At 47.2% G+C, this 16869-nt stretch overlaps 2 protein-coding genes across 3 annotated transcripts; both read right to left on the bottom strand.

Moving 5' to 3' along the window:
* Positions 1-1865: 1865 nt before the first annotated feature.
* Positions 1866-10174, bottom strand: LOC136938799 (amyloid beta precursor protein binding family B member 2-like). The gene is made up of 8 exons (XM_067231746.1): positions 10044-10174; positions 6083-7349; positions 4938-5119; positions 4392-4520; positions 4189-4274; positions 3808-3868; positions 2241-2387; positions 1866-1997 (listed from the first exon to the last, which is right to left on the bottom strand). The coding sequence occupies exons 2-8, from the start codon at positions 7323-7325 to the stop codon at positions 1866-1868; spliced, it is 1980 nt and encodes a 659-aa protein (XP_067087847.1). The 5' UTR covers positions 7326-7349; positions 10044-10174.
* A 415-nt stretch (positions 10175-10589) lies between these two features.
* On the bottom strand, positions 10590-15647 carry dele1 (DAP3 binding cell death enhancer 1). 2 transcript variants are annotated; one of them, XM_067231747.1, is made up of 12 exons: positions 15486-15647; positions 14931-15039; positions 14462-14564; positions 14136-14307; positions 13811-14023; positions 13597-13676; positions 13309-13402; positions 13035-13177; positions 12572-12730; positions 12221-12313; positions 11814-11967; positions 10590-11675 (listed from the first exon to the last, which is right to left on the bottom strand). In XM_067231747.1, exons 1-12 carry the CDS (start codon positions 15514-15516, stop codon positions 11425-11427), a joined length of 1602 nt encoding a protein of 533 aa, XP_067087848.1. In that variant the 5' UTR covers positions 15517-15647; the 3' UTR covers positions 10590-11424. The 2 variants fall into 2 exon arrangements, with proteins under 2 accessions (XP_067087848.1, XP_067087850.1); XM_067231749.1 differs by having other exon boundaries at positions 10590-11672.
* Between the last annotated feature and the right edge of the window lie 1222 nt (positions 15648-16869).

The following is a 16869-nucleotide window of genomic DNA, read 5'->3' as shown; positions in this document are numbered from 1 at the left end:
CACAACAAAGGAAAACATACAACATCTCCTTATCTGTTCTCTATCCATCACCATTTCTCTTGCCCTCTTCCCATCTTTCTTTCTTAATTTCTCACTTTCTCTCTGTCTCTGAGACTCTAATGTCATTAAAAAGGACTAGAAAAATGTTGAGAACAGCACTTTCTCCCACACCTGTTATCTCACTGGTCCAATCACCTCACATCTGGGCTGTGATCTGCTCAGAACACACACACACACACTTCCAGTTGCATCCCAGTCCATTCACCATAAGATCCCCCAGACTCACTAAATAATAGACCTATGTCTTCCAAGCTCACATTCCTACACCAACCACCTCTCCCTCTTTCTGTGACCCTAGTGGACTGTCAAGTAAATCATCTGTGCTTACAGCGCACTCCAGTGACCGAATCAAGTAGTGCATTGTGACTGTGAACTCCAAATAATCCCAAAACCAAACTACATTTCACTTGAGTAAAAGTAAACACACTCACTGATGTTTCTCAAAGGTAGACTGAAAAGCTGAATGTTTTGCATTTTGACAGCACAAAGCAAGGGGGAAAAAACGACCTCAAACTCAACTGTCTTTGAAGAAAACACATTCAGGGTAGCTTGCGATGAGCACACAAGGCAACAGCAATATAGATTCATCATCACAGAGATGTTTGGAACATTATGTTAAAAACATTGTTCACTTAGCATTTTGATAACACCATCAAAGATGCTTTTAGTGGAAGGAGAATCGCTGTGAATGGATACAGAAATGAGTGTAGGAACCACTCTGCATAAGTAGATAGATACTTAATAAGTAAATTAAGCAGGCACAGTAATGTTTGCTATATAATACGAGGAAGAGAAACAGAGAGAGATATCAGAGATGGAGGGAGGGATTAAGGTAAAGAAAGCACGGAAATATGAGATCGGAGAGAAGGAGAGAGGGAGGAAATCGTGACATGGAATGAGCTAGCCTGGGTCAACCCCTTCACGTGTCACCTCAGCTACATGCTTTTGCCATTACCATAGAGAGAGAGAAAGAGCGAGAGAGAGAGAGAGAGAAAGACAGAGAGAGAGAGAGAGCGAGAGAGAGAGCGAGAGAGAGAGAGAGAGAGAGAGAGAGAGAGAGAGAGAGAGAGAGAGAGAGAGAGAGGTAGAGGGAGCGAGAGGGAGCGAGAGGGAAGGAGGGAGATAAATGGAAAATGTGAGAGACAGAGAGAGGGTGATACTGAACAAGAGAGAATGTGAGTGTGTCTGAGTGTGCTTGAGCGCACAAAAGAGAGAGAAAGTTCCGTAGTATGCCATATAAAAAACAGAAAAAGGCAGAGGGAGAAAGAGGAGGGAGAAAGAAAGAGATCAGAAAAGCCAGACATCTTTTGTTCGATTTTCTCACATGGCATCAATCCTCTCTAACACAGAGCAGAATAGATCTAATACCACCATGACTCAAAACCCACAATGAGGTCTCGCTCTGTCTCTCTCTCACACACACACCAAAAAAATCATATTACTGTCTAGTATGCCCTTAGAGTCTGAAACAGCAAAAAACAGTCTTGGTTAAAATAGCTCGGTAACAAATCTCTTCCCAGCCCCCACACAGAAACACCTTTTTGCTTAATTCAGCCTTCATCTATCAGATCAGTGTTGGCAGGTTAATACTGTGTGACAAGGTGAAGGGACACTCCCTTTTGACAAAACCTCACCGAGTGGACAAGTGTTTGAGCCTGCACACTCTAATACACTGCCAAGAAACATTGGAGCCAACTAAGTGCTGTATGTTTGGGAAGAATTCCTGGGCCATCCTGTGAAACCATCTTGAACAGTTTTTATATGTGTATAATCTACAGGTAGTGATGACACTCTGGCCCCTCCCCTTACCTGTCGTGGTCACGGCCGACACCCCACACGCGGATGCTGCTGATTGGCTGGGAGTGTAGGAGGCTATGGTCGTCTGGGTCAACCAGGGTCAACGTGCGGTCCTCTAGCACCAGCAGCATGCCCTTTCCCTGTTTGCACACAAACCAACCCCATCAATGGACGTGTCCGTTTCACTGACAAACGCAACTGGGACCAGCTATCGGTCATTCATCTATTCGTCCATTCAAATAACCCATCCACTCATCTGACACAGTGTCATGAGTCTGTCTCTCTGTCCATCCACCCAATCACGCATCCTATCATCCACCCACCCACCCACCCACGCCTCCCGTCCTCTCCCGTCCTCTCCCGTCCTCTCCCTGTGCTCTCACCTCTCCCCAGACCCCAGCAGAGTCTCGGATGTCCCTCCTGCAGTAGGACAGCTGTCTGATGCAGTGGTGCACCGCCAGGCTGCTCCGCCCCTCACACAGGTCCGTCTCCGCCATCTCCACCCAGCCCAGCGAGCGCACCGGGAACGACTAAGACACACACACGCTGGGATGTATCACACACACATTTTCAAAGGGATTTCGTCTTGAAGTCTTTATTGGTAAAACTTCTGTAAAAAGCACAGAGTGAGATTACAATGTGTTGAGTATGTTTTACTTCTAAGGGTGTGTGTGTGTGTGTGTGTGTGTGTGCCTTTCTGCAGGCATATGAACCGCCCAAGGCTCAGAACCACAAATGAAGCTTCCTTGGTAACATCTATGGCCTGCAGCCATCCCCTTTTCCTCAAGTATTCTCCCTCCCCTCCCTCCCTCCCCTCCCTCATACCTCTATCCCCCTCTCTTTCACACCCTCACTTTCCATTTTGTGTTTCCATCTTTCCCCAGGACGCCATCCCTCCATCTCTTTTTCCCTCCTCCACAGCATAAGGGATCACATGACTCCCTTTAGAGCTGTGTTCTCACGCTCCCTCACAAGCCATCTTGAGCAAACAACACAGTGAGACAAACAGGCATGTACGAGTGTCTGTGTACTAAGGTGTCCCTGGGGCACAGCGTGATGTTCACAGGAGATACTCCCAAAGTGATAGTCAGTGTTTGTTCATACAGGCATCCGAACATGGACTATTCCTTGTTTTTTCCTTCTGCATTCTCCCCATGTTCCTTTTCTTTCCTCAGCTCCTCTCCTCCCTTTATGTTTTTATAGACCTCCCGAGCAATCCTCATCCAACTTTTACAGGTGATTACGTCATCCCAGAATACCTCTCTCTCTCTCTCTCTCTCTCTCTCTCTCTCTCTCCCTCTCCCTCTCCCTCTCCCTCTCCCTCTCTCTCTCTCTCTCTCTCTCTATTCCTCCCGCCCTTCCCTACTTACCACCACGAGGAGAGAGCATGGATGTGCACTTTTATTCCAACAGAGGGCAGCAAAACCTGCATCCGAACTAACAAGCAGCAGTAAATCTCCAAGCCGTCACAGGAGGGCAGTATCACAGTGAGAGAGGTGGGCAGGGACATTACGTCATGCCAAACACTGCAGCTCCCTGAAGTCCCAGGCCTGGTTCACATACGTTTCCATGCCTCCATGCTCTGTGATAATCTCTGGGGTAGATGTGCTGTGTTTGGTTGCATTGAGCCGACAGTACATAGCTTACCACAATGAGCTGGTGAGAACGCAGACACCCTACAGTTCACACTGCAGCGTACTGTCACGGACCTCCACACACAGGGTGGGCGTGGTACTATATGTATGTCGGGCCACATGCCAATAGGCTACTGTGCAGGAACAATAATCCATGCTCTGGCATGGCATTACAGATTAGTTCGGACCCGATAATGACATTTCTTTCACCTTTTGATTCCTGATTACGGATGCTAAAATATGTCTGCAAACCTTTTTGAAAATGTATAGACTTAAACTATAATTGGGAGACAAATAAATGTATAACAGGTCTCACCTGCACCTCTGGGTCAGTACTGTTACTGTTCAGGTCCACTGGTACAAACTCTGCTGCTGGGCTGGAAACAGAGACATGAGAGGATTACTGTAATACTGTACATTTAGTACATTACATGATATACATACGCCAGTTTAAACTGAACATTTCCTTATTTAATAAATGAATACCCTAGCTACAGACATAGATGCTTTTATTTAGAAGTTTCAAGTAAATAAGCTGCTCAATGCTTTGTCGCTAACTTAGGTAACAAAGGTTTTTTCAACATGTTGGGTGTCCACTGTTTCTCCCCTTTCTGTAAAACGGCAGCATGTTGGAGAATAAATGTTATGTTTCAATGACACCTGTTCAGGTCCTGGAGAGGATAATGCACAGTCTTACTTCAGTCTCAGGGAAGCGTAACGGAGAGTCGCTCCCTCAAAGGCCTTCAGGCTGGGGTCAGGGTAGACGGGGTAGTCTTTCAGCTCCTGAACACACACAGAAAGTTCAGGTCTGATCTTCTGTCACTTAGGCTGTCAATCATCAATTTACTGTCATGGATACCTCCCCTGTGGAGGTGGCGGATAGAGGGGGGCGGGGCTTACACTGGCCGTATAGGTGGTGTTGTCGAAGCCGCGGTCGGCCACAATGACATCAGAGGGGGAGGAGGGGGAGGAGCCGGAGGGAGAGGGGACGGGCTCCACAGAGCTGTCTGATACCAAGCTGCTGGGACGCTGTGGCGGTTTGGGGCAGAGAGAGAGACATAGATATTTAGCAATTATTGTAAAGGTATCCTTATAATTCATATACTTATTATTTATATACTTTGTTCTTATCTGGCTTTGGTACTAGCGCTTACTTATTCATCCCCAATAAGTGTTGAAGTGATTTGTTGAGAGGATGGGGAAGAGGGAGGAAGAGAGAGGATGGAAGACAGAGAGAGATAAAACTAAACAAGGAAAACCCTTGTTTTCCTTGTTTACAGCAGAGAAGGGTGTTGACACATCTCCAACTCTCTCCCTTAGCTTCTTTCTAACAAGTGTCCCAGGCAGTGTTAAGTCCTGCATATCATGCTCAGATCAGACGTGTTATGTATATGTTAGTGTCAGCCACACACAGCATGATGTGGCTTGTATCAGGAGTGGTCTCACCTCATTCGGGGGTCTCAGTGTGTCCAACTGGGAGTCAGGGTTGGGGTGTGGGTGTTCGTTGCCCTGGGCAACAGGTCGGTCATACTGAGTGGTTCCGGTGGGGATGTGCCAAAAGTAGACCTCTGACACATCAGTGACCTCACGCCAGCCGGGGGGGAGGTCCCCCTCGGACCACACATCTGCTGCACAGGATGCACACGTTAACACATTCACACACACACACACACACACACAGTGTATTCATACTTACATTTTATAGACATACACATTTAAAATACAGACAGGCACACACATACACACACACAGGACAAAAGCATACACACATATTCACACACACACACACACTCAGTGGTCAATTTCCGCAATGGTCATTCTTTCCCTACTTAGGTTCTGTTGTCATAGCAACCCTAGGCTCATCTGTTGTAGCACCCAAAGGACAGGGTCCTCTCTACCTCTTCTCCCCTGCTATCTACGTCACTCCTTCTCCCTCTTCCTTTTCCTCCTTTGCTCTATTTTCCTATCTGTTTCTCCTTGTTCTCTCTATCTTCTCTGCTATCTATCTTGTTCACTTCTCTTTCGCCATGTCTCCCTTCCACTCCCCTGCCATCTTGTTCTCTCCTCCTCCTCCTTTCTCATCTTCTCCATCTGAACAAAACCTTCCTGTATCTCTTACAATCCTTCTCTTAGACCCCCCCGCCCCCGTCCTCCTCTGCTATCTTTTTACTCCCCCTCTCCTGTCCAGCCTGCTGACTACAGTGGCCCACAGGGGGCAGAAAACGTTTTGCTGCAGTGACCCCCGTCTGCTGAAGGAGAGGCTTTTGGGAGATTTCCAGACAAGACAAAGTGTGCTAGACAAGAGCTCTCACTGTGAGAGTGAGAGAGAGAGAGATAGAGGGAGAGAGAGAGAGAGAGAGAGAGACAGAGAGAGAGAGAGAAAGAGAGAGGTGAGAGAAGGAGAGAGGTGAGAGAAGGAGAGAGGTGCAAATAAACAGAAACAGAGAGAAATGGGACAGATACATTCAGAGGGACATTGAGAGAGCAAGTGGGGGTGGGGTGCTAGAGAGAAACAGAGCTCAAAGCAGGCAGAGCAACAAACACACACAGACCCATACGAGAAAAACACACACACATACAAACACACTCACCAGCCTCTTTGGGGGTCTGAGGGGAGGGGGTCTCCTGGGAGAGGGTGGTCCAGCTGGAGTCCTCATCCTCTGAGGGGGGCTCTGGCACGTCAGGGCCCTCTCTCTTTCCATCTGGGTCTGAGGGGCCAAGAGGTGTCTGGGGCAGGAGAGGGATGCCATCTTCACCCCTGGCCTGGTGAGAGGGGGGGCCTAGGGGGCGTTTGAGGTACAGGTTCTCATTGTTGGGGTGCATTTCCACCTTGACCACCCTGGGGGCCTGGGAGTTCCGGGGGGGCTTGGGGGGAGTTTCCAGCCCAGGAGGGTGACCCTGGACCTGGGTTGTGACCTCCTCCTGGGCCTGGGGAGGGCATGGAGCCTGGATGTTGTACTCCACGGGGCGACAGTAGTTTTGGGGGGAAGAGGGGGGGCTCTCAATCAGCGGCAGCAGAGGCAGTGACGGGGTGGGGGTTTCCTCCCCATCACCCTCTTCCTCCTTCTCCTCCTCCTCCTTCTCCTCCTCCTCTTTCACGTCCTGATTGCTACTCTGTTTCTCTTCCTCCTGGGTGTCCCTCTCCTTGTCCGGGCTGGCCTGCTCCTTCTCTGGGCTGGCCTGCTGATTCTTCTCCCCTCTCCCCTTCTCTTTGATCCCCCAGCCAGACACATCCAGCCTCCCCAGGTCCTTCTCATGGTACTCCAGGAAGCTCTTGGTCCTCCTGCGAAAGGGAGCCGGGGCCTGGGAGTTGTCTTTTCCGAACTCTGGCCAATCAGAGGTAAGGTTGAAGTCGTCCTCTTGACCCTTGACCTCCGTGTGGGCCTTGTTGAGTTCCTGTTGCTGGCTCTCGGCCCGACGCTGCAGGTTGGCTCCGTTCTTGGCCAGTTTGGGGTTGTTGTTGGAGGAGAAGGCGGAGGAGGATGAACAGGAAGAGTAGAGGGCTGATGAGGAGGAGGACTTGGTGGGGAGGCCCCTACCCCGGGTGGGGGCTTGGTTCCGGGCCTGCTGGCTGGCAAGTGGGTCGCTCAGTCCCATGGCGCTACGCACGCTGGTCATGGCGTATCTATGCCGACTCTTCGGCAACGTAGCAGAGCTTCCCGTCTCCATGCCGACCGACTCTCTGATGACATCACGCCCCAGCAGCTGGTTATAGGAGGAGCGCAGGCTTAGGGAGGTGGGTGGGGCCGCCGAGGGGGCACTGCGATTGGCCAGTCCGACAGAGGAAGGGGAGGAGCCGCTTCGTGAGAGGGGAGGGGTTTGGATGGACATCATGGCTGACTAGAGGTACAAAAAGACCTGAGAGGAGAGGGAGGGCTTGTTCAGAGAGCAGGCAGGGGTACTCACACTCACACACACACTCACACAGTCTTCTAATCTCTGATACTGATGACATCATCTATTAATCCAGTACTTCCTAACCAGCCTCAGTATGAGTCATCTTCCTGAGTGTGATGAGTTAGGATCATCAGATAATTTTCCTTGGTCACCAAGGCAAGTCATATAACATGCACATATACTCATTCACAATGTATAGACTGTATACTTTATATACTGAGCTGTAAATGCACACTAGACCTGGTATCATTCACTGGTCTGTGATCTGTTGCCATGGCACTCACATGCCTTCAAAAGTTCTGACTGTCGCACTTTCTGACATCCGATCGACCAATGGCAGAAGGTTCTATTGGCGCATTAAGAGGTTCTCTGAGTAACCATGTGTGCAGGCTAACACACGCATTCTGCTGAGGATATCACAGTTTTAAAGCACTGAGTCAAGACTTTACCGATGCCTCTTTTGATGTTCCTATTTCATGGCAGACTCCAGACCAAAGGTTTGACATCTCTGTCCAGTACTGCTGGGGCCAGCCAGTGCTGAGGACACCATCTAGGCACCCATCTAGCAGAGGCTTTCATCAACATAGTTATCACTAATGTACATAGTATCTATTGGCGAAAACAGAGAGAAAAAGAGAGTTCCAGAGAGAGAGAAAAAGAGAGATAGGGAGAGTGAGAGGAATAAGATGAAGGATAAAGGGATTGATGTCAGTTCTGATGCCACCAAGAGCTGTTGTTGATTCTGAACTGTTGGGAGTTGTAGTTCTTGTCAATGCTGTTTTATTATACCTTGTGTCGATCGATACAAATACAAACACACTAACTCACCACACCCATGTACACAAACATCACGTTCCCATACATGTTTGTACACAGTGTAACTGATACGTAGACACGCACATTGCTGCCAGTCTGGGTCATGGAAAGATGGAGAACACAAGCATAGCAGATCTGAAAAGGAGACAAGGCCTTGGGAAAGAGAGGACCTGTGAGGTAAGCAGAATCCCTGGGTTTGTTCATGAGGGACCCTCATGTGTTTGCCCCTCACCGTCCCTCACCCTCCACCCCCTCAACAACTTGTAGATGACATAAGCAAGGTTGACTGTAAGATCAAGGAGGTTAACTGGGTTCACATCAAGACCTGGTTACATGTCCTGCTTACCACAACATACAGCTTCAGAGAAAATGGATATTAGAGAAAATTAGAGAAATACTTTGTTCTCTGTCCTTTTTTCTGGCTTTAACCAATAGGAAAGGACCAGTATAACACAAGAGGTGAGTTGAATTTGAGATATGAGTGAGTGATGTAGACAGCACTGTGATAAACACAGCAAGCCAGACACTGTCAACAAAGCAACAGTTTGAAGTAATCCCCCAAAACATGACCTTCTATCAGATGTCAGAAATATTTGTGGACTCACTTACTCTCAGAGTTAGAGGGAGACACTTGATCCAAACTGAGATAGCAAGTTTTTTCCCCTGACTGTGCAACTAAGTCTTAGTTATATACATCCAGACACTACCAACAGAGAGAGAGAGAAAGAGATAGAGAGAGATAGAGAGATGGAGAGAAAAACAGGGTGTATTTGAAATAAAGGAGAAGAGTGGACAATGACACAGCAGTTTCCACCAGGGCATTGGGTACACGGACGCAATTAAACCTCTGTCTTCAATAAATCTGTTGTTGTCGCCTTCACTGGAGGTCATTCACGAGACCCTGCCATGCTACAGCACAGGATGTTACAGTGCTGAACCTCTAACAGCTATATCATTATAATGTAAAAGTAACCCATTGTTGTGACTGGTACATAGTGTACTCAGAGTGCAACTGCAAGGGCAAGAGGGCCGAGAGGCTAATCATTTATCTCTGTGATGTTGGCAAAAGGAGTTTAATCAATATCCTCACACCAGGTAACAGGTTGGTTTGTGTTGGTTTTAACTCAGGTCTTTTCAACGGCACTCAGATATCGTCACCTGCCAACAGGTAGCCCGAAGGCAAATACTCAATAAGGTGAACGAGGTGAACAAGAACACAATCTCGGTCCCGGATCATGATGGAAAGTCCAATTATTTTAGTTTAATTGGAGCTAATGTTATGGGATGAGATGAGAAGTAAAAGTTGTCTATAAATGATTCATACACAAAGTGCACAGCTGCGCCCTAAACTGTACGGTATCACTCATCACTGCAACAGGCCTGGCCTAAAAGAAACAACAATAATAGCCTACATCAATCACAATTTTCTATGAACTTGAGACACTGTTTATAGAGCAACCTAGTATTACTGCGTAATACCCCTGATAAATCTGGATGTTTAAACGACAGTGACAAACTAGAACAAGTCGACTTAACAAAGTGTGGTCGACAGTCGGCTGTATGTCTATCGTGACAGGGGTGGAGTATGTTTGCATCTTTCTTTTCCAAACTCTCACGTTAAAGGAACCTTTCCCTCTCCAGTAGACTATTAACGATATCAAATGAATCTAAACGCAATATACATATTGCAGATGAAGGTGACAGGAGTTGTCAATACAGGACACAAGCTAAGGAACTGTCGATATCAAACAGACGCAATAAATCTCCTCTGTCTATGCCTGGCTAACGTCACACATCACCGCACTAGGAGGCAAACACACCTAATATGAATTTACTCACCGCGTTTGAAACCCGGGTCTCTGAAGGTTCACTGCTCCAACGACGACACTGTTTTAGAGGACAACAGAGTGACAACCGCTTTTAAGCGCCAGTCATCCCGTATCTACCCGTATAAGATCACATCACATCACCCTCTCCGGTCTCCTCCCGTGCTGGTACCGCTTTCTCTCTGCGCCACTGCCTCCCGAAGCGTCGCGTCGTTCCGGCGCTCCAACAACCCAATCAGCGAACAGGACACTGTAAAAACACAAGCACGCTTGCAGCAGACGTAGAGTTACCCTTAATATTAGGCCTATAAGAGCTAGGCTACAGTATAATAAATATGTTGAGTGCTATTTATTCCACTTCTAATACTCGATTACGTCATGTCACATAGCGCTCTCACACGTGATCGAATCGTTTTCATTCCACCTCTGCCGAAAGAGCAAACCATTATAACTTGTATTGACCTAATTACCTATTTAAATGTGTAATAGGTTCCAAAAAGTACCAATTTAAAAGAAAAGTAACGCTGCCATGTATTGAATAATGCACGAATCAGCAAAATAAGTATTAAAATGGCTTTAATGATAGTGTGCAACTTGTGCGTTTCACAACAGTAGTGTTTCCACAACATTCACATTCAAATTTGTTAATTTCCTTTGGCCTTTATACTTTGATTTTACAAGTGCTTTTGTCAACTAACATGATGCTTTAGCAAAGTTGCAGACAGGTATGCATATTGTTCAGCTGACACAAAGGGATGGTAAAGGAGACCTTTAGAAAGGTATATCAAAGGCACATCATGTCCCAAACTCATCTTTCTAGCTTTAAGAAACATGTCTTCCTATTAGGGAAGCTGACCATATAAAACAGGATGACTGCTGGCTATGATTAGGCAGCAAGTAATACAAAAACAAGAAGTACAAAAACAAAAAAACACTAAAGCTGAAGAGAGCTAGTCATTTGACACAAGCCTTCTAGACACAAAAACAAATATCACCCACACTTACATATACATGCATATCTTCACCCAAACATTTGTCAGTAAACCCCCCCAAAAAACTAAAGCTTATCCTGTAACTAGCATAGTATTTACACAAGTTTACCATTATTTATTCCTTATCCTCCTTTAACCAGCCTCAACTGACTAAGACACAACAGCCAAGACCAGACAAGTTTAAAGCTCAAATCTCTGACAAACATTTAGCATGTTTTCTCTCGACAATCTGAACTTGAGACCTAACTGGTTCTCACAGGTCAAATTACGCTCTTACAAAAACCACACATATCTTTAAACGGATATACTAAAATAACACACACTGTGGATATCCAAGCCTCTTTGTTACATTTAGTGTGAATACTTAAATAACTTTGGGCTGGCTAAGTGCTAGCTTGTTCATCACACCCCGATGGTCCACCTGCAGGGGCTGCCCTCCATGCCAGGGGGGAGGGGGTGCAGGTGGAGGGGGAGAGAAGAGAGGCGAGGCAGAGGGGCCATGCTCCCTGTGCTCCAGGAGTGAGGAAGGGTGAGAGGCAGGGTGGGCGGGGCAGAGGGGCAGGGGGGACTGGCGAGGGTGGAGAGGGGCTGGAGGAGGAGGCCGGCCACAGGGAAAGACGGGGCAGACTGGATGGAGCGCAGGACTTCTTCTGCTGGAGAGAAAGTGAGGAGAAAGAGAGACAGAGAGGGGGAGAGAGAGCGGAGAAGAGAGGGAGAGTCAGTGTAACCATGCGGTGCATGATTTTGCATGAGTTATGTTGGCCATCATGTCTGTAAATACGTGTCATCACCCTCTGCTCCACCAGGGGGCACCAGCAGTCTCTGAGCCGGCCTGTTCCCGCCCCGGGCAGCCTGCCTGTAGAACTTCATAGCTGTCCTTGGACACTTCTGCACCCCGAAGCCTGTCTCATAACACTGGCCCAAGAACAACAGAGCGTCGCTGTCCTGCACAGATACAACACAGACCCGGTGACAAAGAGCGATCACACAGCTTATCTGTGATTATTATCAGGATGTGTAATATTTTCTGGACACTCAAGTCCAAAACATTCTCAAAAGAGGTGTAAGACAGTCAATATAATAAACTGCTCTAAAGTTAAACGTATAGTCTAATACTTCTCTAGAGATAGTAAACATTAAAATTATAAACATGGAGTGAATAATTGTAGTCTTCCAACTGGACCAAGAAAGCACTTACCCCTCTCTCCGCTGCCATCCTCAGGTAGTGGACAGACTTACAGCCATCTCTGACTGGCTCCTGGGAGAAGAGAGAACCCAGGTACACCTGAGCCTAAGGAAAGAAGGGAGGATGGAAAGAGAGACAGAGAAAAAATAAAAATAAAAGAATAGACGGAAAAGCAATAGGAAAGAAAGAAGCGGCGAAAGAGAGAAGAGGAAGAAAAAGACAAGGGGAAAGAGGAGATGAGTAGGGAACATGAGCAGCGAGAGGAACGACAGGATAAGGAACCAGAGGAAAGAGTCAGTTAGTGGGGGCAAAATTCATGTGGCTTTTATTTCAACACCTCCCAACTGACCTCTGAACTCTCACCTGTGCGAGTCCTGCGACGGCGGCCTGTTCCAGCAGATGGATGGCTTTGTCCATGTCCTCTGCACTCTGCTGCCCCCTGCAGCTCAGGAGGAGCCTGGCGTAGCGGTACTGAGCCTGGCTGTGTCCCCCTGCTGCTGCTTGGCTGTAAAAGTTGAGCGCCTGGACAGGCGGAGGAAGGGAGGGAGCGAGAGGGTGTAGGGAGAGAGAGAGAGTGTAGGGAGAGAGAGAGAGAGAGAGAGAGAGAGAGGGGGTAGATCAGAGGGGATGGTAGTAGTTAGGGGACATCCCATTAGGGGAGAGAAGGGAGAGAGAGAGAGAGAGAAGGGAGAGAGAGGGTGTAGGGAGAGAGAGGGTGCAGGGAGAGATACAGGGGAGAAGATGAAGACAACAAGAATCAGCATTAATACACAACATCACTGGTGTGTGAGTGTTTGGCTGTATTTGTGTGTGTGTGAGTTCTTACCTGGCCCTTGTCCTTTCCTACTCCACGCCCTCTCTCATAGCAGACCCCCGTGTTGAACTGGGCTTTACTGTAGCCATGGCGAGCTGCAGCCAGGAAACACGTGAAGGCTGCCTCATAGGCGCCACTCTTAGCGCTCTCCAGACCTGCAGCAGCCACAGGAAAGTGACCTCACACAATCAGGAAGTCATCTTTGGCACACCAATGACAGTCAAGAGTTCTCTCTCCCTTCTTCCCCCCTGACAAAGTTAGTGGTTTATGATCTCGCTGTGATTACCGATGATGTTGAGGACAACCGGGATGCTGGAGTCAGCCGCCTGTCTGAGGTCCAGCGCTGCCCCCGCAACCTTCTCCTCTGGCGAAAAGAAGTCCTGAACAACACAAACAGATGACAGGAAACACTTTCACATGACTAAGTTTAAAGTTTGATGATCAAGTTTCAATGTTTACGGTTTTGGATTATATACAACTGAAGTTCAGACCTGAAAATATCAAAGCAAAAGAAATACCAAACTATTAAAAGAACAAAGCAAAGAAAGGAGCAGTCGTTATGCTGAAAACTAACCTGGTCGTCCTCCTGCTCAGACTGTTTCCTGTCTTCTGGTTGGTGTTCAGGAAGGGATGACTCGGACAAAGAAGACTCCTCTGAAGGTACATGAATAAATACCAAGTTAGTTTAAAACAACTTAGTCTGTCATATGATTATAAAGGAATGATGAGTGATGGAGATGAACCCTGAAGCAATCTCAAAACCAATTGTACCTTCACTGAAGACATACCTGAGGCTGAAGACTCCTGACTTAGCTGCTGGTGAGGTGAGGAACTATGAGATGTCAGATGATCCAGGCCCAGGTTGTGGTCCAAGCTGCTGCTGCTGGCCTCATTGCTGCTACCCTGGGTCTGAGTCTGGGCTTGGGTCTGGATCTGTGTCTCTGGTGCCCCCCACAGGCAGCGTACAGTCCTCCCTCTGGGCAGGACATCGCGTCTAGACACTGGACACACAGCAGGGGAGATCGGACCTCTGGATTAAGTCGAAATTGTTGTTTTGTTAGTGTACACCAGAGCTGCCAGATGGCTCGCGACTGGAGGTAAAGGTAGACTCACGGATCTCCAGTAGAACGCGGTAGCCACACTTTTGGAGGGTGGCTGTTACTGGCTGACTAGGTGCAGGGGCGGGGCCATGTCCGGGGGCGGGGCCATGTCCGGACTCGGCACGCAGGGAGAACTGGAAGTGGATCCTCCTGCAGATCTGCAGCACCAACACCGCAGCGGCTCCCTGGACATCATCATCATCAAATACACATGTGCAAAATACACATGTGCAAAATGATTGGAAGTAGTGATGATTTTATGGACTATTTTGATACTAATAAGCTAAATGCGAGGTATTGGTATTGGAGGGGGAGGGGCATAGAGGAGCGGGGTCTTACAAAGCCCACGGCGTCCAGCGCTGTGTAGCGAGGGAGCCCAGCGCTGCAGAACTGAGAGGTCTTCCTCTTCTTCTGTTTCTCTCCATCCTCTCCTTTCTGAGAACTGACAAATACAGAAAGACATTACTAAACGAGATCGAAAAGACGTGCAATTTGAAAACAAAATAAATCACAGAAAATGTCACTCTCAAGCCCAGCTGTTTACAGCCTGGGACTGAGTCTACTGTTAATACGGAGTCCTCAGAGCAGGGATCTGAATTAGGGAGAGTGTTTGTCCTCAATTTCCCAAACAGCACATGTTACTTGGGGGATGATGCAACCTCCTGTAAAGAGTAGGCTCTGGAGCTTGGAAGGAGGGAGTTGAGCGACAAGAGTTTCCTCATCTGTGAGCTATATGCATGCAGTCTATCACTAAGCACTCTAATGGCAGCATAAACACAGAGGATACAACAGTCAGGTGTGGAGGTACCTGGGGTCAGAGTTGTGCCGAGAGGTAGACAGGAGAGTGGAGGTGTTGATGACCTCGTCCTCCACATGGTGGTTCTGAGAGAGGCGCAGGGGGGCATTGCGGCTTAGAACTGTGGGGTTAGGAGGTGAAAGAGACAGTTGCAACCGAAAGCGTTGGCAGAGTACACACATGACAAAGATGTGATTTTGCAGTAATTGTATGCATTATCTCTGGGGTGCACATTGTCTAGTCTCTCCTGATGGATCAAGTTACTGTAACCGTTACGTATTGTGAACCTAGTAGGCTAAGACTTGTCCTTCAAGTTGTGTCGCAACTCCTGTTCTGTCAACCTTCCATACATCTTAAACCAGAACAGACCGGTTGGCAATGGGCTAGATAGTGAAAGCATTGTGTTGGGTATTGTGGTATATCAGAAATTATAACAACAGACCATACAAGAAAAAACTCAAAACAAAGCCTGACTCTCTGGTGCTGGCAAGATCACAACGGTTCCCTTAAGCTAGCTTGAAAGTAGCTAGCCGCATTAGCCAACAATGGCAAACATAATTCACTCACTTCTTCCAACAAACCATTGCACTCTCCACATGTTTCCTGTAGCTACAGCGAGGCTTGAGACGAAATGTTTCCTAGGCGGTCCAAGTTCAGCATTTTAGTAAATTCTTGGACGTTTTCTCGACTCTTTACTGTGGAGTTTAGTCCCCATGCCACCTAGAGCCAGACCTCAGTTCTGTACGAAAATAAAGCGGTCACGAGATATTTTGAGGCAACACCCGGAAATGAGGAAATCTCGTATGGTGAAGATAGAAGGTCGTTTACTCTGCAGTGACATCTAGTGGCCAACGATTAAACGAACGTACTGAAAATACAGAAACAGCAGAAGGGTTTATAAATGAAGTGACTTTTATTTTTTTACATTTTTAGTCATTTAGCAGACGCTCTTATCCAGAGCGACTTACAGTAAGTACAGGGACATTCCCCCGAGGCAAGTAGAGTGAAGTGCCTCGGGGGAATGTCCTGATGTTGTGTCAGGCCGACTGACACAACGTCAGTCGGCCTGACCAGGAATCGAACTGGCAACCTTCGGATTACTAGCCCGATTCCCTCGCCGCTCAGCCACCTGACTCCCGATTTAATGTGACTACATAATTCAGGGCCGTAATCATAATATATATTGAGGGGGACACATCCCCCCCCCCTGGTCAAAATGTCCCCCCCCTCAATATATTGATATAAAATATAAATAAAATATAAATTTTCTACGCTGTGGAAGTATACCAGACATTGTTAGAATACTCTGGTGTCCGTTTGAGGTTTTATATTCATAAAAATATTACAAATCTTTCAAAATGGTATGGGTAGTTTTCAACCGGTCCCTAACGCGACGCTGCAAGGTAGCGTCTTCTTCCGAATGTGAGACGAAGGTCGAATTTCGAATATGAAACTAACTTCACCTCGGTTGTGCATGCTACCTACAATTTGGCTACTACTAAACTACTTTACATTTTGCAGAAGCTGCTTCAAACAACTTTAGGATTTATATGTAAATATAGTCTTTCATAGAGCGTGAACAGAATATAATTCCCATTTAATATAAACTCCAAAACACATAGCCAGTCCATATTTGGCTAAATTTGCCACGGTCTTCAAAAGCATGTCGTTCGAAGCTAAATATAACGCTTCATAAAACCAATTTGTAGAAATATTTAACCAGATCTAATTTTTACAGACTTTTTTTGGTCCTATAGAAACATTGAGGGTTCTATTGTTGAACTGGTAATAGATCCCTTTTTGTGTAGCCAACATTACACACTCACATGCCGCACATGTGTGTATGTGAGTGGCATTAAAGCACTCATAGTTAATTCCAGTGCACTGGGGTCTCCAGGCAGCAGGACCTAGTAAACAGTCCTCTTGGCCCGTTGTTGACTGACTGTAATAG

This window comes from Osmerus mordax, assembly GCF_038355195.1.
Source record: "Osmerus mordax isolate fOsmMor3 chromosome 12 unlocalized genomic scaffold, fOsmMor3.pri SUPER_12_unloc_2, whole genome shotgun sequence".
Classification (NCBI taxonomy): Eukaryota; Metazoa; Chordata; class Actinopteri; order Osmeriformes; family Osmeridae; genus Osmerus; species Osmerus mordax.
The sequence above is the reverse complement of the archived record's forward strand: the minus strand, read 5'-3'. Positions and strand labels throughout refer to the sequence as shown.